This window comes from Euprymna scolopes, chromosome 22 (assembly GCF_053919585.1).
Source record: "Euprymna scolopes isolate OS-2025 chromosome 22, ASM5391958v1, whole genome shotgun sequence".
Lineage (NCBI taxonomy): Eukaryota > Metazoa > Mollusca > Cephalopoda > Sepiida > Sepiolidae > Euprymna > Euprymna scolopes.
In genome coordinates, this window is record NC_136503.1 from 82,450,965 (window position 1) to 82,475,318 (window position 24,354).

A 24,354-nucleotide genomic window follows, 5' to 3' on the forward strand; every position below is an offset into this window, starting at 1 on the left:
CCCTAAAGAAACCAACACTACAGCCTTATTTTAAAACTTTTATTGGAAAAATTGATTCGGGTAACATAATTATGTAGTAGAGCTGACATCTATTCAATGTAACCGCCTTCAGCCTCAATCACTGCCTCAATCCGGGTCCGGAACTGAGAGCATACTTTTTCCACACGTGCTGGCAGGAGATCGGTGAATACTCAGTGGATGGCAGCAATCAGGCTGGCTTTGGCATCGTGGGAGGTCATGTTGGTGTTTTCAACATATGAACAAACGAAGTAGTCCAACTGATTCAGGTGGGGGGGGGGAAGGAGGGGAGCTGATGAGAGAAGGGATCACGACACTCAACACATCCAGGTGCACTTTGGTGTTGACTTTCAAGCCTACTTCGAAGATTTGATGGGGCATGATGTGGCCTTCACTTGAAACCACCCAAAGATCCAGGAAACTTTGTTTTCATCACCCTGGGAATGTCTCTGTAATTGTGGGCATTTTGAGGGTGCTGGCAATGGTTCTGTCGTCATAACTTTCATCGGTAGAGGGCATGAGTTGTACAGCGGCGCATCTTCGATCTCGCTTGTTGACCATTGTTATTTTCAGACATGATAGAAGGCTCTTATCGCTTTTAGGTTTTGTACACATCTCGTCAACTAGTAGATGGTTTGTGGCAAAAAAGAAAACTGGTTTTCATCAAACGGAAATTTGACAATTTTATCGTTCCCTCTTTTATTACAGAAAACAAACTTTGTAAGTTCGTTCCCAAAGGACTCGGGGCTGGTTTTTATGTAATTTCTCACAAAGGTACTTTATGTACCTGGCAGTATTCTTAGGTTTTGTATCGGAATGCCTAAGTTTAGTATCGATAATCAAAACGGTTGATTTCGACCAAAGTTAACACTGTGTATAGCCTGATATCATGAATGCATTTGAAGTTTTATTACCACACAAGCAAAAAGGCCCAACATATAAAATCAACAGTAGTTTTTTTTATATAACAGGGATGCGTTTGAAATTGTTTGTTTAAAGCACAGTTGCACCATGATACTTGACTTTTTCATTTTAAACTTAAATTCAAGCCATTATATATAAAATAATTTTATACTATGTATTGTGAACTAAGTCACTGCAGGGTGGCATGTGAAGCTTCCTCCCGGTATGTGCACTATGGGTGGGAGTCCCCAACTAAAGCAATTGATTTAATTGAAAAATGGGTGATTTCACAAATTTCGATAGCAATAAAAATTATTAAAAAAAAAAAAAATATATATATATATATATATATATATATATATATATATATATATATATATATATATATATATGGAAGTGTGAAACATTCGTCATTCAATCCCGGGCAATGTCAGGTATTCCTGCTAGTAATATATATATATATATATATAAGGGGAATACTGGATACATTTGACATCTCAACTATATTAAACAAATTATAGCTGATGTTTACATGTTTATTTTTAATACCATATCCTGTGTGCATGTTTGCATGTGAATAATTAACTTTTTGTGTAAAATGTTACTGCTTGGAAATACTTTATATTTTTTCTTTTTTTTTCTAAATAAAATATCTGAAATGTGAGATAAAAATGAATTAGCAACATTGGTAAAATGGTTATAAAATTATTAAATTCTTTCAAAATTATTTTTGTCTGTCTTTAAACTTGTAAGATGCAGATAAATTATCAACTTACCTTCATAATGATTCGAAATTTGATTACTATTAAAAGAAATAAAAAATAAAAAAAAATTACTAAAAAAATTTTGTGCATACATTGTGAAGCAATAAAACATTCCACATTTTATTGGCTGAAAAAAATGCTAGACTGAAATATTGTTAAAATTATTTCTTTTGTGGTAGTTGTTGGGGAGGGGAATACTTTGAAATCCTCCAGTGAATGCCCACTATTCTAGCATCATTTCTGTCATTCTTGCCTTTTTTTTTTTTTTTTTGACATTTTTTTATGTTACAACCTCATTTTAGTTCTCACTCTTCAGCTGGTCAACTGTTTCCAAACTTCACTCTGACTAGTTCTGTCCAATTTACTTGCTTTTTTTTTTTTTTTTTTTTTTTTTTTAGGGCCTGGCAAACTTTCTTTTGATTCAAGATATCACTGCTTCTGCAATGATTTATCCAGAGAATAAACTTCCACATAACCATAATAGTGTAACCCACCTTCTCTTTATTTTGCACTTCCAAAGCTCTGATTTTTGCTTTGACAGTTGAAATTTATGGCTCTCTTTGAAGAAGCTTCTTGCTTTTAATAAGTTCCTGGAACCGACCTAAAATGGAAACTTTATATCTGTTATCGGGTTGCTAGAAAATGGTTCATTCTACTGTTTCAGAAAGTACTTTGCTCCCAATGCAATTCTTAACTTGTGTATTAAAATCGGACCCTGTAAGATGAAATACTCAGGGTATTCCCCCGCAGTAGTAAGTACAAAATCTACTTTGAAATCTGATCAGGGATGCTCTCTTCTCCTTCCGACTATCCTTTTCTCAGAAGAGATGTTAGTCTTTCTCTATTCCATCAATATTTTTATGCTAGGTGCTTGACTGAGCTCCAATCTAGTTCTAACCCTGTAAAACATTCACGGCAAAAACTACTCCAGCTATAACCAATTCTAAAAAATTTTCCTTTCTCCTTTTGTACAAAACTGATCCATAAACAATTTCCTTCCAAGAATTATCCATCTGTGGAACATATATTGCAGATTACTTTTCAACTGATGCTGACATTTTCAACTCTGATGTTAACAAATTCGTATTGAGCCATCCTCTTAAATGATTAAATTCTTTTCATTTCACCCATCATTTTCCAGTCCTCTTGTTTTTTGTCGGACAAATTCATTAACCCTTATCCTCAAATGGTTTTTATTCCTTAATAAGTGACTTGTTAATATAAAAAAAAAAAATTGTCCTTAGGATAACCTCTATGCTGGACAAGTGTGGTGCTTTCACCAAATCCTGTTGGTATTGAATTCTTTGAACTACTGTTCTCATCTTGAATGTTATTTTCACGTTTCGACCTTCTTTGGGTGTACCTTGTCAGACTCTAGAATCTTCCCGTTGAAATCTAGAATGTGCATGGAATCTTGATTTGAATCTTATTTAATCCAAAGGGGTAGGTGCAGGTGATACTCAAAATACAATTTTGAATTACTTGGACTTCAACCCAGTCATGGCTGGCTGACAGAACAAGAACATTCTATCTCTGTAAATTAAATAAAGAGTTCTGTTTGAAATTCCATGCAGATTTTAGTTTGACAGGAAGATTTCAGTGTTCAACAAGATACACCTGAAGGTCAGTTTACATTGACCAAAACATAAAAATAACACTCAAGATAAGAACAATAGTGTGAAGAATCCAAATACGAATATTCAATCCTCTTCTCAAAAATTCAGAAACATGTAAGCTTTTTATTGTTCATATTGAAACTGTCAGAATTTTTAAGATGATTATTTCGATTATTCGGACTATTATTCTCATCTTGGATGTTACATGAACACGTGAAGCAACGGATAAAGGTGTTGGTGGGTTAGATTTTGCTTTGCAAATCTACCTAATCATGGTTTTGTTATTGCATGGATGTCAGGCGAAATAAGACTTTGTGGATGTTCAGCATTCTTTGCCATGCAACATAAGGAAAACAAATTTTATGGAAACTGCTTGCTGAAAACTTCTTGGTATTCTTCACATATACACGATGGCTCCATCTTGTTAATATCATAAATTATTCTGTAATCATCGTAAAACCCTACTCTTATATTTCTCATCTCACTGGCACCTGTCTGAAATGGCCATGTAAAAAATGGGCGGTTTTATTGTTGCAAATTGTTTACAAAAAAATGTTCCAATTGTAGTCACCTTCATTTATCGTCACTCTTTGTTTTAGGTCATGACTGATGCTTCTGGGAAATCCCGTGGATTTGGTTTTGTAAGTTTTGAAGATCCAACACATGCAGAGAAGGTAATTTTTTTATTTTTCTAAAATTTGGTTAAATTAAAACTTGTCATTTTGACTTCTGTTTGTTTAGCGAAAGTCATGCTGCTAAGGAAAAGTCCCTTCTGAATAATGTTTATAAAATTCCAGCTTAATTTTAAGTTTATATTAAAAAAAAAAAAAAAGTCTTTGAAATACTTTTTTTAGAATAGTTCCTATTTACTTGCCTCCCTACAAGGGCAGAGTTAGACACAAGGTCAATTTTTAATATGAGGAAATCTTTTTAATAAAATGTTATCAAAATATTTTAATCTTTGCTTTAAACAATTTCTTTTCATAATGATTTCATATAAAATAGTCTTTACTTTGAAATGTTGTTTTTTTTTTTTTTTTTTTTTTTTTTTACACATATTAGAAAAAAAAAAAATGTATCCAATAAAAAAAATTACCCCCCAAAATTTAGTTTGTTAAATTTTCCATTATAAGGAAACTGGAAACCATTATGTAAATCTTAATCAAAAGATATTTTCTTTGGTATACACTGGCATGACATAAAATGACACAAATTTAACCCGTGACTCTATATCCCTGTCTCCTCAATGCTGAAGTTATCTTGGCAATTGTTATTTATTCTCATCAGAACATAGAAAATAAATGAGGATTGATACCCCCCTCTCTATCTCTTATTTTCTAGATCAGTGGTTCCCAACCTTTTTTACATGGCGGTACACTATCCATTTTTTTTTTTTCTTTTTTCCATTGCACACCTATCACAAAAAAAAAATCAATGTTTTCTACTTGTGTAAATAAAAAATACAGATTATATAAGAATTTTTATTCACATAGATCCACATATCCTGTATTCAATATCTGGTACCAACCTTGGTCGGAATTATTCAACTCTGATGCCGATTCTTGATACTTTGTAAAACATCTGATATTCTGATTAATCATCCTATCACTAATTGATAAACCATAGTTTACCAATTAGTTTGCGTGAAATGCTTAGACTACAGAATTTTTTTTTTTTTTTTTTTTTTTGAGTGGTTAAGAAACATGATTAATAAATTAAATGTCTTTATTAAACAGGACGAAATTAAATGGTTTCTAGCTATTATCTCTTTGCGGCACACCAATTGAGAACCACTGTTCTAAATGCATGCAGTCTGTTATGCGTCAGTTTGAAAAAAACACATTGAATAGACACCTTAAGAATATGCATTTTTTTTGGTTTGGCTTTTTTTTTTTTTTTTTTTTTTTTTGCATTATTCAACATTCCTCTAAAAATGTAATTCTTGTCCCCAAACAATAATAAAGAAAAACTTCTATGTACGAAACGAAAACATCATATTCCAAAAATTACATAAATCGAACAATTAGTTTAATTTTTATAAAGAAAATAATTTTATAGCAATTAATGGGAAGTCATAGGCCTAAATCTAGTATTAGTTGTTGAGTTTCAAAAATGACAGGCAAAACTCTTTGGATACTCATAAAATTTTATATATATATATATATATATATATAAAACTACTTGTGCAATTTACATGGTTTTTGGAATATATTTTCATTTCATCACAGGTACATACATTATGCAGATTTAAAAAATTTTTGATCTTTGAATTCTGGACAAGAATAGAAATTTTTACGAATGTTTAAATCTAAATTTTTGTTGAATCTAAAATTTTTGGTCCTTTCTTATAAAATGGCATCATTTAAATCTTGTGCTGATGACAGAAACCTTTCTCTTGTAGGCTGCCAATGAGATCAATGGCATGGAAATTGGTGGCAGGCAAATCTATGCTGGCCGTGCCCAGAAAAAAGCTGAGAGGCATGCAGGCCTTAAGGAGAAATTCGAAAAGCTAAAAATGGAACGGTTAAACAGGTATCAAGGCATCAATTTGTATATAAAGAACCTTGATGACACAATCGATGATGAACTACTAAAATACCATTTCTCTGCTTATGGTACCATTACAAGTGCAAAGGTTAGTGACAGTTATGTTTACCATTTTGAAAAAAATTTTATACAGTTTCAAGTTCAAATTTACCTTATAATCTGATTTGTGAAAATTTGGAATGTATGGCACAATCATATTGACACACCGGTTCTTGCCAGATGACCAAAGTTAAGTAACAATGAGCCTGGCTAGTATGGGTGACCATTTGGGAATGCTGGGCACTATGTACCACACGAAGTCATAGAAATTTCCAGGTTGATACCTGGGGGTGCATTTAACTCACAGGGAGGAGATACACCCCTAAGTCAAGATGAAAAGCAATGGGAAACTGTCATCTTTACTTGACTTCCCGAGATAACCATGGCTCTACAATTTGGAGAGCCGTAGTTGCCAATGCTATTAAAACAGCAGGGCCGCCACATGCATGCATGTGAAAATTTGAATTCATGTGTACTTATGAAAGTCACCTTGTTTGTACATGCAGAACTACATCAATTTTTGTTTACAAACTTGAAACTTGATATATAGGTGATTCTGGAACAAATTTGATTTTTTTTTTTTTTTTTTTTTTTTTTGCTGGTAAAAGTAGCTGCTAAGTTGTCAAAATTAAAGGATTGGAACTTGATAGGCAGAAGTTGATTTAATGTGTTTTCTACAAATGTGCAAGTATACATTCAACTGCATTAATTCTTAGTTTTGATATTCAGGTCTCAGTAAATCATATGGTAGCGAATACAGTTGAAAGGCACCAGGTTTTTATATTTTTAAATCACTACTATATATTGGATATAATATGATAATCAATAGAGTATTGGTTCTATTTTAATAAATACAAAATCCGCATGAAATAAAATATCATATTTAAGCATATTTTATGACCGAGCAATGCTGGGCTAGTATTATATAAAAGTAGTTGAACATTTATGGAAATTCACTGAGTTTTTATTTATCTTGACTTAACAGTCAAAAGGAACATCGAAGACGTTGCCAAGACAGTTGCATAGTAGGTGGGCTACTCTCTCTCTAAAACAGGGTCCTAAAAAAGCTTCACATTTAATGGGTTCCGCACTATCATCCAAGCTCTAACCTCTCTTCCATCAGAACAATGTTACATTCCTGTGCCTGTTTTACAAGTACTTGAATGGAATGTACTCTAACTTCTAACACTTGTGCCCCCCCCTCAACATTCATACTCCTGACCTGATAAGCAGCAAAATCTCATCCCTTCACTATTGAGGTATCTAATTAGCAGAAAGCCTTCTGTTTTAATAGCTTTTTCTCTTCGGACTGCTAGATTTTGGAATTCCCTCCCTATTTCCTGTTTCCCTGCTTGTACTAATCTGCTAAAGTTGAAATATAATGTGAACAGCAATCTCTCATCTACTTATAAAGTTCCCTGTTAAACATTATCCCAAATAGTAGCCCCCTTACATCTAAGTGGCAATGTGCGTTTAGGGGGAATAAAAGTAAACACAAGATACACGCACACACTTGTAAAATGCTATTTATTTCATCAACTGGAATGTCACACTTGTAGACCCAACACGTAGCAAAGTGTACCAGGAATATGACAAGTAATAACTCAACTCTTTCATTTTTTTTTTTTTTTTCTCTCTTTGCAACATTTATTATTGGGTACTTTCCTAAATAAATTGTGATTGTACTCCTTTCTGACCTGTCCTCCCAAACATCATCCACGTCTCAAATGTCCTCTGATCTGTGCACGCATTCCTTTTATGGTCTTTTTCTTAGGTTGATGTCATTTTTCATTTAGTACGCAAGTTTTCTTACACAACCACCATCATCAAAGCGAGTTTTGCAATATACTTTTTTTTTTTATTATTAATTTTTTTTTAATCCTGAATCCCTAGAGGCTGTCATGTTGCTTGGCTTCCTCTTCCCTATCCAGGTGAAATTAAAACCGTTTAATCTTGTCAAATGCAAACTAAAGTTGGTTGAAATGTTGGCAAGAAAAAAAAAAAAAAAAAAAACGGAACATATTTTTATATACGAAATATATATATTTTTTACTTGTATTTATTCTTTTTTTATCTTAATTTTTAATGAAAGCCAAAAATTGTATTTATTTTTTTTTTTTTTATATTATATTTTCATCCCAAACAAGGCACATTGCCACTTTGTTGTAAGGGGCTACTATCAGGAACATAGGCATCAGGGGTACTGTGTAGGGAGTTGGGAAGTCTAGCTGTCTTGGAAGAAACTACTGGAGTAGAAGGCTTTCTTACATCTAGGGATCTCTGTTAAGGGGTGGGATTTAGCTGTTTGTCGGGGGTATTTACGTCAAGGGGGCACAAGTGCTTGCAGTTCGTCAGAGCATTCACCGTTAAAGTACTTGTAGAACAAGCAGAGGGATGCAACATTTCGTCGAGGGAACAGAGGCTGAAGTTTAAATGACAGTTCAGAACCTATCAGATTGGCGACTCTCTTTTGAACCTTGTCTAGGAGCGAGAGACTAGTGGCAGATGCACCAGCCCAAATGTGACAACAATACTCCATACATGGGCGAATGGTGGCCTTATAGAGGTATAGGATACTTTCAGGCGTTAGTATCTTTCTAGCACGGTAGAGAGAACCTACCTTCTTTGCAGTGGTCCTGGCAATACTCTCAATGTAATTGTTCCAACTCCTGTTTCCTGTGAACGTTAGGCTGCAGAGTTTAAAAGATGTACTTTCAGATAGTCATTGGTCATTGCTATTGGTGGTAGAAAAGGTTTCTTGTAATTATTGAAGGAAACAAGTTTAGTCTTGGCAGCATTGAATGTGACCATCCATTTATGTCCCCATTCCACTATAGATCGGAAGTCATTTCTGCCATTTCTTTAGATATGTGTTCATTTGTTTTCCTGTCGTGTCTGTTATACAGCGTGGTGTCGTCAGCATATATACCCATCTCACAGGCAATTTTGTCAGGCAGGTCATTTATGAATATTAGGAATAACAGAGGTCCTAGGATAGAACCCTGAGGTATTCCCGCATTTATATCATTGTCTGCTGTTGAACGGGCTTGTCTAAATCCATATTGTTGGTCAGTCAGAAGTTTAGCATCTGTAAGGTGATGGACTAGAGCTTGGTTAATTATGGACTCAAATATTTTGACGAAAAGTGAGAGGAGGCTAATGGGGGGGGGGGGGGCGATAATTTACTGGGTCAGTTCTTTCGCCAGAATTCTTGAAAACTGGTACTACAGAAGCAGTTTTCCAGCAGGCAGGAAAGCAAGATTCATTAAAGCGTTTGTTGTAGAGTTTGGAGAGAACTGGAGCTACTTCGGCAGAGCACTTTTTTAATAGCACAGTTGGGATGAGATCAGGTCCACATGCTTTTACAGTGTCAAGATTTCTTATGATAGCATGCATCTGGGAAGGGGTGATTTTCAGATCGTCTAGTGTGGCGTCTGTCTGCAAAGGAAAGTCGGGAAGGGGGTGGTTGGCAGGGTCCAGTGTGGAGTTGGAGGCAAACTGACTGGCAAGCATGTTAGCCTTCTCAGTTGCAGAGCAAACAACCTCATTGTTGGATAGTGGGGGAATTGTTGATTGCCCATTATTTACTACACTGTTGTAGATTTTTAGAAGTCGCGGGTTCCTAATTTCTGTGCTTTGATGCATTTTTTGGTGGTTTCAGTAAATTCTCTCTTAGCTGTCGCTATTTCTTCCTTACAGTTATTTCTGGCTTCTATGTACTTCTGTCTGTTTGAACTGATTTATTTCGGTTAAATCTGTGGTACGCGTGCTGCCTTTGCATGATGGCAGCTGCACAAGTGGAAGTAAACCATTGAGTGGGGCTTGCTATAAAATTTCCGTGTGGGAACACGTGCTTCAATTGCTGTTTTGAACCATTCAGTGGTCTCATTTGCACACTGTTCAGCAGGAAGTGAAAAAATATTTTGCCATGGGGTGTCCCTGATGAGATCCCTGATGGCTTCCCAGTCAGCCTTTTTATAATATCTCGTTGTTTTGAGCAGTGGCTCTTCAGTTTTGGCTCTAAAGTTTAGGGCTATTGCAACCATTACTAATGCATGATCGGCCTTCCCAAGTGGGCTGTGGGCATTAGTCATCGAGAACTGTGGTCAGAAACAGATCTAGAAGTGATGCGTGTTGTTCTTGCTGGTCTGGGAAACTGGTTGGAAACGTAACCATCTGTGATAGGGAATGAGATATAGAGAAGTTATATGTAGTCATACCAGCTGTGTCTGTGAGTAGAAAATCCAAGCCAGTTGCTGTGGTGGACATTGAAGTCACCAAATACAAAATGTATATTTAGTTTTATTTGCAATCTCACATATATTTGTGACAGCACCATGTGTGCCTTCCTGCTTGACCATGATTGTTAAACCTCAACGTTGTGTCCATAGATGTTCTCCTTCGTCTTCTCTTCTAGCTGTGTCGTTGTCTCTCACATTGGCAGCAGCCAAGGGGGTTGTGCATGGTTCACAAGTATAAAAAGATAAAACAAAACACACACACACAGATTTTGCAAATGTGTGTGTATGTAACACCATCGATCCTCTACATGCTAAGGTTATGATCTACATTCCGTCAAGGTTGTGTTCTTGTTGATGTTAGCTCATCTCAATCTCTTAAATCTATCTGTTTCAATCTAGTCCAAGCCATAACCTGTATCAGACTTGCAACTATCCTCAATTGTGGCAAACCCAAGACTGTCCGTAAACTCTCATAAAACTAACTTGCAAAATTACCTTTATCTTCCCAACACCTTAACAATCCTATTCAGCTTCCTTTATGTAGCTTCGTGAATAACTTAGTCTTTATTATTCAGCTAATAAACTAATTTATTTATTGCGGACTATTACCTTCATCTTTCTTAGTTATTTCACGTTTCGGCCAACTATTCCTCTGGCCTTGGTCAGGTGATAACCACGACGGGATAGGAACTCTGAATCTCCTAACTGCATCCACAGCAATTACTGCCTTCCATAGTTGTCGTCTCACCACGTTTTAGCGTAGGATTGAAACCACTATCTTCAGACAGTTCTCACCTGGAACTGTAGAGATTCAACATCTCTATCCATTGCGCCATGGGCCCCAAAGGGCGGTCAAGGTTGGATTTTTTGGTTTTATAAATCCACATTTATGATCTGATTTTCCATGATCGGGTCCGTATCGAACGGTATATATATTATTTAATTGGAATTCATTATTGAGATGAGTATTATTTATTTAATATATAAATAATACTCCTCTCAATAATGAATTCCGATTAAATAATATAATTTCTTATCTTTTTTTCTTATTTGCAACACTTTAGAGGGGAGGGTGTCAATAGTATCACATATTCATGTTATAATTCTATTTCTCAGGTGATGCTGGAAAATGGTCGTTCAAAAGGTTTTGGTTTTGTGTGTTTTTCTGCTGCTGAAGAAGCTACAAAAGCGGTCACGGAAATGAATGGTCGAATAATTGACACGAAACCCTTGTATGTTGCTCTTGCCCAGCGCAAAGAGGAACGCAAAGCCCAACTTCACTCCCAATATATTCAGAGGATGACTAGCCTTCGCAACCAGGCGAGCAATGTTGGTCAGATGGGTCAAGTGTTCCAAGCAAATAATGCTGCCGGTTTCTTTTTACCAGCAATGCCACCACCTCAAAGGAATTTTTATCCGCAAGTTCCACAAATGCGTACTGGGATTCCACGTTGGCAAACCCGTTCAACAACTGGTGGACATGCAGCCTATCAGCAACTAACCACACCTCACATAAGACCACCGCGTACTTCGGTCAGTGCAGCAACTACTCAAAATATGCGCTCTAATATATATCCGCGTGCACTCACAAACCAGTGGTCATCCACCAGAGGAAGTGGCAGTGGTGTGCAGAATGTGACCAATGCGTGGTCCAATGTTGGTCGAGCCAATGTTTCGGCACAGAATGTTCGGCCATATAACAGGTTTACACAACCACGATCATCTAGCAACAATCAGTCTGATGCGACACAAGTGCCGGCAGCAGTAAGTATTTATTTTTGTTTTCTATTGAATGACTTTGACCATTACTATGCCTCATTTAGCAAACTTTTTCTTTGCAAAACTTCATCTTACAACTTTTACAGGATAGCACATCTGCCAATATTGACTCTGTAAAATACTGAAATGAGGTACAATAATGAAAAGTAAGCACACAAAATGAAACTCTGGTTCCTAAAACGATAACAAAAAAAAAAGACAATTTACAATGCATGAAATTTATTGCTTTTTATATTTTTTTGCATTTGATGATTTCTATTTATTTATTTTTTTAATTTATTAATTGCTGCATTTTATTTGCTGCACCGGTATGTGTGGAAATTCTAAAGCAGCATCTTTCATATGTAATATATTCATGATGGGCATTTTGTGGACATTCAGTGTGAATGGAGACCCGCACAATATTATTGTAGCCCTTTTGTTAAAATTGTAAATGTATTTATCTAAATCTGGTCAATGTAGTGTCAGAATCTGTTTATTACGGTTTATCTCCAGCATCCTTATAGTAGTCCAGCATGTTTCCATTGTATGGACGCCTGGCGTGGACGGAAACTCCCATATCATACCATCTTTAGACAGAACAGACACTACTCTTGAATCCTAGCCAGAAGACCAAGAAGGTAGTTTCACATACGGTCCAAAAGCGACATCATTCATTTATTTATTTTATTTTTTATATATTTAGTTTTATTTATTTATTTATTTTTTTTACACATTGCGTTCTAGGTGATCCTATTTTATTAAAAAGGTGATAACATACTGCGAACATTAAATTAAAATATGTATATACAAATTTAATGTTTGTAGTATCTTATCAACCTATCCTCCTTAATAAATAGGATCTTCTGATCGAATAATTTATAATCCGGAAATCACGATGCGCCCGTTATAAGTACTGCAGTATTAATATATAGATTACTATAAAATTTGCATTTAAAAATTTGGCTCTTGTTTAAACCCCACCCCCAAAAAAAGTATGATGTATGTACCCGTGACAAAACGAAAATATATTTAAAAAATTATAAATTAATCAAGTAATTTTATTTAAATAAAAAATCGAATTTTATAGGTAACAGAAGTATGACTATCTTGTCCACCATTTTGAAAAGATTCTAAAAAACAAAAGGAAACAACTCAGTAATTCAAACTTCAAGATTAATGTTCGTATGCTTATGAATTCCCATTAATTGCTTAAAAATTATTTTCTTTGTTTTTTAATATAGAGGAAATTTGGGACGATAAAGGAGTAAAGTTAATTAAAATAAAATTAACGATATAGTAAAAGATGAATGGATCGATCTTAAGATGTGCTCATTTTAATCTGTAGGTTTAGTGATGAAAACCTGGTTTCTAACTTTGGCATGGACGCATCCCCAGTAATGGCCAATGTATATATTTGGAATACTTGAAGGAAATGGTTTTAGGATCAACACCCCTAAAGCCAACAATATGCCGCAATATGTGGATGATACATTCATATTCTGGCTTTACCAAGATGTTCAAACACTACTGGACCATGTGAAGTCTGTCCGTCCATTTGTTTCATGATGGAAAACTAATATAAATTGTTTCTGGATATGCTGATAATGAACTTGCATTAGTCGGGTTAGGGTTAGGTCATCTGTATACTAAAAATCAACTTTCACTTGACAGTACCTAAACTTTAACTCCTACCGTCCATATAATGTAAAGAAAGGAATTATTCGTTGCCTACAACACTGAGAAAAAGCAATATGTAGTAACAGCAATGCATATCAAGAGATGCGTAGTTTAAGAGAACCCCTCTAACGAAACAACTATCCAAAATGTGTGACATCAGCTCCAAGGAACTTGGACTAACATCTTATACGAGTCAAGCTCCCTAAAAAAAAATCATGACTAAAAACTGTACGAGATCCTATGTCAAGGGGGTGGGGCTGCAATTTTCCTGGTGGTATGAGCATAGAGAGGTAGCAAAATTTGAAACTGTTTTATATTCGAGATCCAAGTGTCTGTATATGAAGAAAAACTTTATTTTTTTTCTTTTTTTTAGTTTTAAGTGAAATGTTTCCTTCTGAAAACGGAATCTGACTTTGATTGCAGACAGGCCACCAGGCTGTCCTCGTTCCAGGACAAGAACCTTTAACAGCGACCATGTTGGCTGCTGCTCCACCCCAGGAACAAAAACAACTTCTGGGTGAACGGCTCTTCCCTCTGATCGCTCGGCATCACAGTGCACTTGCAGGAAAGATCACGGGCATGTTGCTTGAAATTGACAACACAGAATTACTGCATATGCTCGATTCTCCAGAATCTTTGCGCTCAAAGGTAAGATTTACCTTATTACGAGTAATGGTGTGAGTAAGTTTTATGCATCCCATGAAATGTTTGAACCCAGTGATGCTGGGAGGCGTTATTATCACCTCTGTCTCTGTCAATTAAATCCGTAATCAAAGTAAAAATCGGTGAGTAGTGGACTAAGAAAGGTTGGAGAGGAGACTTTTTCTTTTGTCCCTATTTACTTGTCTTCCCGCAAGGGTAAAGTTAGGCACAAGATCAGTTTTTGGTTATTTTTACGAAAAGTTTCTTTTTGACTTCTGATTTTTTTTTTTTTTACTTGGAAGTCATTGCTTATTAAGACCAGAAAGCTACTCTAAGATAAGGTTTACTGAATGTAATGTAGTAATCGTTAATAGTGTAAATTGGGTAGAATTTGATTATTTATGGGTACGGCTCAACAAGAACTTGTTTATATTGGATTTGAAGTTTACTATGTTGTATTCAACCAGGAAGCAGGCCAGTGGAACAGTATTCCATAGGCGGGCAGTTCTGGGAAAGAAGCTTTGTTCATAAAATCTGCATTTAGATTTAGGCACAGTTAGTGGGAGAAATTGTACATTGTAGCTTTGGCAAAGGGGTATCGTAGATTTAGTGGAACACTTGCCATGAAAATGAACTTATCAAGGTTGCTGTTATACTGCGGAAAAGTCCCTTCTGATTAATACTTATACAAATTCTAGTTTAAATTTTTGATTTTACATAAAAGCAAACTAGTCTTTACTTGAAATGATTTTTTTTTTATTTTATTTTATTTATTTATTTTTTATTTATTTATTTTTTTCAGAATTATTTTTAAAATGTTATGTAGATATATTTTTTAATCTTTTATTTAAATTTTTTTTTTTTTTTTCAACACAAGTTTATAACATTTACTTTTAAAATGCAATAAAAACATTTTTCAAAATCAAGACTAAGAAATATTGATTTATAACATGTTATTACTAAAAACGAATTTCAAAATAAAAGCTGTTTTTATGTAAATTTTTTAAATAAACTGAAATTTATCTCAATATTAATTAGAATTTACTTTTTCTTGGTATACATTAAGATATTCACTAAACAGAAAGCGGAAGTCAAAATTACAAGCTTCTTTCTCACCTTATTACAAAAATGAGGATATGTTATTATGATAGTCAACAAGGGCGGTCAGAGTTGCTAGATTAGCCTTTTTAAAGCCTAATTTCATAAATTTGGCCTTCAAAAATTGTTTACACTTTTTTTAAGTGTAACTTATGATCTCAGGAAGGAACAAGCAGAATATTATGAGGTCACTTTTTTTTTTTTTTTAATTTGTTACTAAAGAAAGACATACTTTGTTTTCCTTTGTGTAACTTTTAACATAAAATATAAAAAAAAAATTATCTTGATTATTCATAACATTACACCTAATAATAGAATGGACTCAAAAACAAAACCTAATTTATTTTAAAATGCAGGTATTTAAATATTTTTAATTTTGTGCGAGAAATAATTTATTGAAGAAATGTTATTTGAAGAAACAAGATTTTACAATCTTGTTTCTTCAAATAACATTTTACAATCTTGTTCTTTTTTCCTTTTCATAAAATACATGTAATGAGTTATTAGCAAGACTACAAATAAACAATTTTCACAAATGTTTTTAAAATTGATATGTTCATTTTTATTCATTTCCTTTTTTCTTTTATTTTGAATTATTTTCTGTTTTTCCTTAATTTTTGTCTTTCGCTTGAAATCTATAAATATAAAAGCGTAAATGTTTGTGTGTGCGTTTTCGTGTATGTCCAAGAAAGGCTTTTTTCCAAGAAGTGATCGGTCGCCTCACAACTTAATCATTTTTATATCGTGCCTAAATGATAATATCTACGAGTTAACAACCGGGGTCGCCTGTCTATTTAATTTGCCCGACTTTGAAAAGATAAATATTCAACAATTTTTGATCGTCGCATGTGCATTAAGCTTTTTCGTAAAAAAAAAAAGTGAACAAAGTTGACATCATTAACTCGTCAAAAACAGGCACCGGCCAACAATTTACCCAAAACACACCTACCAATACCCGGGCAATGCCGGGTACCCCCCGCTAGTCACAAATATTTGGGAGTTATCCTTCCCTCCCCCAGTGTCATTTTTGTCATTAAATTGAATCCAATTATAAACTAATTTTGTCATGATAATGCCTTTTATGAATTATTGGATGTAAAAAACTTTCAGAACTTCCAATCCTTTAATACATAAAGATTCGCTAAGATTTTTAAAGCCAAAAAAATGATTTTCTTGAGCAGTTTATATGCTTCCAAATTTTTGTAAAATTTCAGTGTCATAAAATAATTTTTTTTTTTTTAATTAACATGATTATAATGGCTAACATATTTATCGTGCTTTTCCATTGGAATACATTTAAATTGATAAAAAAAAAAGGTAACTATCAAATCTGTAGTTCCTTTTGTGCTCCTAGATTAACGAAACCTATTAATTTTACAAGAATCCTTCTCATAATGCATATTTTCTTTTGGAACAATTTATTTTTCATTTAATGAAAATCAAAAATTTATTAAAGATTGGGATTTACTATTATATAAAAGGAACTTTGTGAGAATGTTCTTTATGGAGTTTAAAATGGCTGGGCCGAATTTTACGAAATTTCACGTAAATGTACTATATGTATCTGGCAAAGAGTTCTGTATCAAAATGTCTTCGATAAGTATCAATAATCTGAAAAATCCAATGAAAGAACAGGTGATTTTGACTAAAGTTAACACCTTATACAACCTAACATCACAAGTGCATTTGTAGAACTTTTCTTACATTAGCAAACATAAAATCAACACTTGATATGTTAGGGATGTGTTTGGAATGTTTTTGTTAGAGCGCAATTGAACCATGATACTTGACATTTACATTTTTAAACTTAAATTCAATTTATATAAAACTAATTTTATAAAATCAACAGTAGGTTCTCTACAGTGCAATGTAGACTACGGGGGAGGGTGCATGTGAAGCTTCCTCCTGGTGCACCATGATGAATCCCCAACAATCAATTGATGTCATCAGAAAAATAAGTGATTTCACCGATTTCGATAATAAAAATAATATGGGAGTAAATAATTTGTTGATTATCATTCAATTCCGGGCAACATTAGGTCTCCCTGCTAGTATATTATTAAAAAAATCTGTTTTGCAAAATATTAATATTTAATAATTAATATTTTTTTTTTTTTTTAATAAATATATCTTACCTTTTGCATCTTGTGAAAGTTTGGTAATTAAATTAAAAATTATATAAAATATATACTTTTGGAAAGGATACTTGAATATCAAATGAATTCATTTTAAGTAAACACTTGCGTAATTACTTGTCATATCAAAATTAGTAAAACTTCCAAACATTATGAAAAATGAGTTAGTAGGCAAATAATTACAAGAAAAAAATTGAATTTATTTAATAATGCAGTTTTAGCGGTATTCCCTATAACAAACTCGCTTATCTCCCTTGTTTTAACTTTCGCTATTTCAAATTAGAAAATAACAGATTGATAATAATGTATTTTTTGTAAAAAAAAGTTCTAACAGATTTCCTTTATCATTTTGTGATTTTTGGAAGTTTTACTAATTTTAATGACATAAATATGTAATAGTGTTTTTACTTAAAACGCATAAAAAAATTTTTTTTTAAAGATATTCAATTATAATGCATAAACACTCAATTCAGTATATATTTTAAGGAAAAAAAATTGGGGTTTATATTACTATACATATAGATTCGAAAAAGTGGTAAAAAAAAAACATAACAAAGGCAAGATAAGTTACTTTTCTACCTAACTTGATAATTTCTTTTAGTGTTTTTATTTAATGCAACATGTTTATTCAGCTCTAAAAACGTACAATGTTTACTGGTGTATTTGAAAATTGCAAATGGCGATGTGGGGGGTGGGCTCTCTGTTTAACACTGTAAGTTTGGGAAAATGGGTTAAAATAAAACAAAACTATAAAATACTGTTAAAAGCCTACCGAATATATGTCAGCCTATATGATGGTAACATATTGAGTGAGTTTCTAACAGCATTTTATGTAGTGTCTTTATTTTAACTCATTTTTCCAAACTTACCGTGCCCTGCCATTTGCAATTTTCAAATACATTTGTAAACACTATGTAGAGCTGAATAAACATGTTACATTAAATAAAAACACTAAAAAATTATCCAGTTAGGTAGAAAAGTAACTTATCTTGCCTTTTGATAAAATTTATTTGTTTTATTATTATTACAACTTTTTCGAATCTATGATTATAGTAATACAAACCTATAAATTGTAATAAAATCAATCCAGTGTTAACTTTTAAAAAATATAAATGAAAACTTAAAAGCTAAAGGAGCAGACTGGGAATTTTATTTACCAAATTAATTTTTAAAATAGGATTTTGACAATTAAATTTATTCATTAAAGACACGCACATGCACGCAATATCTGATTGGATATTTTAACATCAATGTGTCTTATTCTTTCTGTCTAACAATCTGCCACACTTTGGATTGAAAATAGCATGGTTGCCCGGCATTGTCTGGAGGCATGGACTATGTAACATCTTTCAGTTGTCTAGAATTCCCCTCTATTGAAAAACAAATTAAAAAAAAAAAAAATTATGATGTACGTACTGGTGTTGAAATGTAAACGTATTCTAAAAATCAAGTAATAAGATCAAGCAGTTTTATTTTTATAAAGAAAATCGTTTTAGTGGTTAATGGGAATTCATTAGCATTACAACATAAATCTAGCAAGTTTGAATTATTTCCTTTTGTTAAAATTGTTTTGAAAAAGCGGTCACTTCTTGGATACTTAAATAAAATTTGATTTATTTTAATATAAAATTATTGAAAAAAAAATCAATTCCGGTAACTTGATTATGTAGTAGAGCTGACATTTTATTCAATGTAGCCACCTTGTGTCTCGGTCACTGCCTCGATACAGGTTCAAAACTGGGAGCATACTTTTTCCACAAGCGCCGGCTAGAACTCTGAGGATGGTGGCGATCAGGTTGACTTTGGTGTTGTGGGAGGTCATGTTGATGTTCTAGACGTATGACAAAAAAAGTAGTCCAGCGAAAAGGAGGGGGTGGGTGGGTGAAAGAAGGGTACAAAGTCGTTACACTCCTTCTGAAGCCAAGCCTCTTTGGACTTGTGGGCTGGCACCCAGTCCTGCTGCCACACCCAGGGTCTGCTAGCGGCCACCTGATTGCACCAGGGAATCACCACATCTCCAGATACACTTCGGTATTAACTTTCAAGCCAACTTCAAAGATGTGAGGTGGCATGATGTGGCCCTCACTTAAAATCACACCAAAGACAATAACTGTGACTGAAAACTTTGTTTTCATCACCCTGAGCATGTTATTCGTGGCAATCCAGCAATGAAATTTTGAGGGCGCTGGCAATGGTCCTGTTATCATAACTTGGATCGGTAGGGAGCATGAGTTGTACAGCGGTGCATGTCCGATCTCGCTCGGTGAACATTGTCGTTTTCAGACATAATAGGTTCTTATCGCTTTTGGGATTTATACTGTAACGATAATTGTATATATGTACATATAAAGAAAAAAAAAACAAATACAAAAAAAACAGATGAACTTAATTGGATGATGATGATGATTATATAAAATGGTGCTGATGATCACATAAAAGTAAGCGAAAGGATCACCCGATTCGGAAAGGAAAATCATGCGATCCAAATGGACCAATAAGATGTGAGGAAAAATAAAATAAAATATTGTCGCTGAAATTCAGCAACCAAAAATCGGAAAACTTATAACTACAGGATATAGCGCGACTCCGTTGATGGAATATCAACGATAAAAAAAAAAAAAACGTTAATCTCAAATTAACGTTAAAAGAAAAAAAAAACAAAAAAAAACGGGGTCCTCTACAAAGGTGAGTCGGAATTTCTGTTATTGATATAAACTGTTATTCCTGCTTTATCCTGTTTTTATGTTTTCGTTTTTATACATTGTGGAAATTAAAAAAGAAAAAAGGAAAGCTGTATATATGCACATACAATGATGTGTTCGTTCTTTCTTTCCTTCTTCCACGAGATCTGATCATGTTCGCCCACCTACAAATTGACCCTGAGCCTATAAGTATCGTTCCAAGTCGAAGATTGAATATACATACCCCATCCAAGTAATCTTGCCTGACGGAGGAGGGAATAACGGAATGATACTTGGCGCGACCTTCCATTGACTCTCTCCTAATTACCTAGAGAACACCAAGTAGAAATCTGGGGGGGGGGGGGGGGTCGTCACAATACACAGCTGATCAACTAATAGATGGCCTGCAACAAATAAAGGAAACTGGCGCGACCTTCCATTGACTCTCCTGTGTGTACAGTAATCAATGGGATAGTGTAGTAGTAGTATTGGAGAATTGATAGTGTCATTACTTAAGGGGGCGGTTCATCAGGAATTTGTTTGTGTTGGACTTTAAGACATCCAGGTTGAAGTTGGGAGGGAAACAGGCAAGTGGAACAGTTCTACAGGCGTGCATCGTTCCACCCTGTATAAGGAATTCTAGTCAAGAACACATTTCTTTTAAGACTTACCTTTTTCTCTACTTTAGTTTGAAATGTCACTTTGTTATTAAATGCATATATTGAATAGACATCTTGATATGCGTCCTTGATTCATCAATTTTGTTTGCAAGTTTTAAGCATACGGTCATGTTGTGATCCAAAGATTACGTATATAATTTAAAGATAAGCATTCAAATCTGCACTCATCAAAAAAAAATCCCAAGTTTTGCAAATAATTCACAACAATCACATTTAAATATTGCTTGAATGAAATTGAATATCTACTGAAATAGGAGTTAAAATATCAATATTGGGTAATTTTTACTAAAACAGTTGCTTTCCAACTTGGGCTTTTTGTTTAACAGAATTTTTGCTAAGGTTGGTGTGATATCATGGAAAAGTCCCTTCTGATTTAATTCTTATGCAATTTCCAGTTTAATTTGAAAACTCTACATAAAACCAACTAATCTTCAATTTTTCGAAATGGTTTTATTTTTTTTAATAAAATGCTATCAAAATATTTTAATCTTTACTTGAAAATTTGAAAGTAAAGACTTGTAGAAATAAGAAACAGTCTTATTCCAACATTTAAAAACAGCTTTATTGGTTATTTTCGTTAGTAGTGTGTATAGAAAAATGAATTAGTCGTAGAAAGAGTTTCTGTATGGAAACAGATTAAAGATTAGACAGGCCTGTTTAATGAAAAAAAGTTTGTGTGTGTTGAAGTTAGTGCGTAGCCATGATGGATTATACATCTCCTAGAAGTTAGTCGTAGAAGTGTATGTCATGAGACAGTACTGTTGGGTGAGTTCGTGTGTGTATTGCATGTGGAAATGGAAATAGCTATGTTGGCTTGTTTGTATTCTGTCATTGTCGAACCCGAGCCTGTAGGCTGGGTAAGTTCTTGTGTGTGTGTCCCAAGAGAGAAGTTGGGGGTGACAGGTCCTTTCCAAGTGGAGTTGTTCGTCCAAGATCTATGAAGAGCGAGTGTGGCCGGTTAAATTTGGTCATGTGACTGAGAGCTGGCTTCTTATTGGACAAGCTGGGAAAGAAGTATATTTTAAAATCTCCAGCTGCAAGAATTCGCTCCTGCTTGTGTTTGTTGTAAATCTGTCTGCTACAGACTATTTTTAAAATATTTTATTATATAAAATCATTTTGAAAAAAATTTTTTTTTTTTTTTTCATTGATTTTAAAAAATTATATATATTGATTACATTTTATTGAAAATAAAACTATTCTGGAGTTCACGTAAAAACTAGTTTTTATGTAAAATTTAAAAATTAAACTGGAATTTATGTAAGTATTAAACAGAAGGAACTTTTTCTCCATTTACACTGGCAAGATTTCCAATAAACAGAAAGTGGAAGTCAAAAATAAACTGTTTAACCCAATAGTCATTCAGACAAGTTTCAAGAAAAACATGAATAACACCTCAGAAAAACTGAGAAAAAACAATTAATGTGTTTTTTAATCTTAATTTCAGGTTGAAGAAGCTGTTGCAGTTCTCCAAGTTCACCAGGCTAAGGAAGCTGCACATCTGGTGATGAAGAAGGAATAAATTGGCCTATATATATATATATATATATATATATATATATATATATATATATATATATATATATATAATGTCTCATCCAACTTCACTTGTGTTTCAAAAGATGAATGGATGTGGTTATCTCATCAGACTACCCTCCTCTTTCTACTTCGAAAAAAAAAAAAAAAATCTAGACTGTGATTGCTTTCTGAAAAGAAACACAAAAAAAAATTTCTAATTTTGTAGACGATTGAAATTTTTTTATTCAAGCATTGGTAAATTTTTCTACAAGTAAATAGAAAATATCCAAGAGTTCAACATTAAAAACCTGCAATAGTTAAGGATATAAGGATAAAACCTAAATCAATAGTAAAAAAAGGGTAAACACTAAACAGAAGAATGCCAGAAACATTCTGTAAATATTAAAAATGGTTTTACGTTGTCATTAAATATTAATTCCTATTAAATTTATCTAAAAAAAGTGAAATATAAATCTATTTCATTTTTTTGTTTTTTAGATAAACACATCAGGTCAAATTTGGTGACCATTTTCTTTTTTATCTTATTCACATAATGTTGACATATTTCAAGCAGGTTTTTCTCAATTTTACATGCTAAGTGGATTTTAAATTTAGTAATATATAAGAAAAACTCCAACATAAAACCATTTTTAATACCCACAGAATTTTTTTTTTTTTTTTTGTCTTGGTTCTTCTTTGATCACGATCTTTAACGTTTACCAAAAAATAAAAAAAAAAACTATTCCTCAAAGGCTTTGTCCATCTCATTTTTCAACACTGAAACCCTTTCAGCCTGTTCTCCAAGGAATCAGCAAGTGAATCTGCTCCTTTCCAAATCTGACAGAATCTCCTTGGAAATATCATTCTACTCTCTGGAAGTAAAGAAGAATCGGCACTTATTTGGAATAATAACGAAAATTGAGGAATTAGTAACATATCCAAGAATTACGAAAAATAATAAAGTAAAAAATTTAGTGTTGGTTCTATATCAAATGAACGAAAATCGAAATATTGAATTTTAAGCAAAACAAATGACATCTACATAATTGTCATGTAGCAAATAGTAACATATTCAAAAATTACAGAAAATTATGTAGAAAAATGATTAATGAAAAACAGCAATAAAGTTTATACTGAAAATAAAATTTGTTCGACATTTTGAATTACGTTAGTCACGTGACTGACGTAAGCAACCGAACTTGTCAACTTATCTCTTTAGCTTCCTTTCACATTTCTTTTTTCATTGATAATTGTTTTTCTACCTATCTTTTCATAATGTTTTTGGATATGTTACTGTTTGCGCCATAATAATTACATAGATATCACGAAAATGCATGTTTTATATAATAACTAGCATGGATACCTGGCATTGCTTGGGTCGACAGGAAGTTCTTGTTTGGACACGCCTGCTATACTAAGGATATTGAGCAGTTTTTCATTATTAACTGTCAGCCCCAAACAACAATTTCAAAAATAAAAAGGCAAATGAAAACAGTAAAATATAATCGTCAAAAAAAAAAAAAAAAAGTATGTGACAATCTCCCCACCAGATATTTCTGCAGAAGGGATACAAAGAGAAAAACTATTCTCTGGATATTGAGCATTTTTTGTTGCTCATGCGCTGAAACAAAAAAATAAACAACTCTTCACTCCCTCCCTCCTAAAAAGAAAAAAATGAGCTACAGTATCTGAGCTCGAGGGGAAGAAGACAAAAACTTATGGACAAATGCTTTTGCCCACACGGCTACAAGTACTTATGACGTTATGCGATTGCAAAATAAGCTTTTTAAACTAAATTTTAGTGGGATACGTGTGCGTGACTTGTGGAAAAAGCAACACAATTATATAATAGATGTAATGTTAACTGATTATGACATAACAATTAAGTAATTGAGCATTGCTTTTTAATGAAAATTGACATGAAAATCAGATAGCTAATATTGGTTTTAGTTGAAATTCAGCTTTTCGAGTTTCCATTTTTGTTATTATTCCAAACAAGTACCAAAGAATTTGATGAAATCTGAAAGAAAATAT

General features: G+C 33.4%; 1 protein-coding gene across 2 annotated transcripts in view; it reads left to right on the forward strand.

Annotated features, from left to right (window-relative positions):
- LOC145243513 (polyadenylate-binding protein 4-like) overlaps positions 1–23,847 on the forward strand; it is a 64,670-nt gene extending 40,823 nt beyond the window's left edge. The window contains exons 5-10 of one of the 2 annotated variants that reach the window (XM_080106480.1): positions 3,901–3,975; positions 5,703–5,936; positions 11,245–11,892; positions 13,990–14,214; positions 22,250–22,331; positions 22,366–23,847. In XM_080106480.1, coding sequence (XP_079962606.1) covers positions 3,901–3,975; positions 5,703–5,936; positions 11,245–11,892; positions 13,990–14,214; positions 22,250–22,324 — 1,257 coding nt within the window. In that variant the 3' untranslated portion in view covers positions 22,325–22,331; positions 22,366–23,847. Of the gene's footprint in view, positions 1–3,900; positions 3,976–5,702; positions 5,937–11,244; positions 11,893–13,939; positions 14,215–22,249; positions 22,332–22,365 lie in introns of those variants that run through there. The other variant, XM_080106481.1, reaches the window with a different exon arrangement.
- Positions 23,848–24,354: the final 507 nt, after the last annotated feature.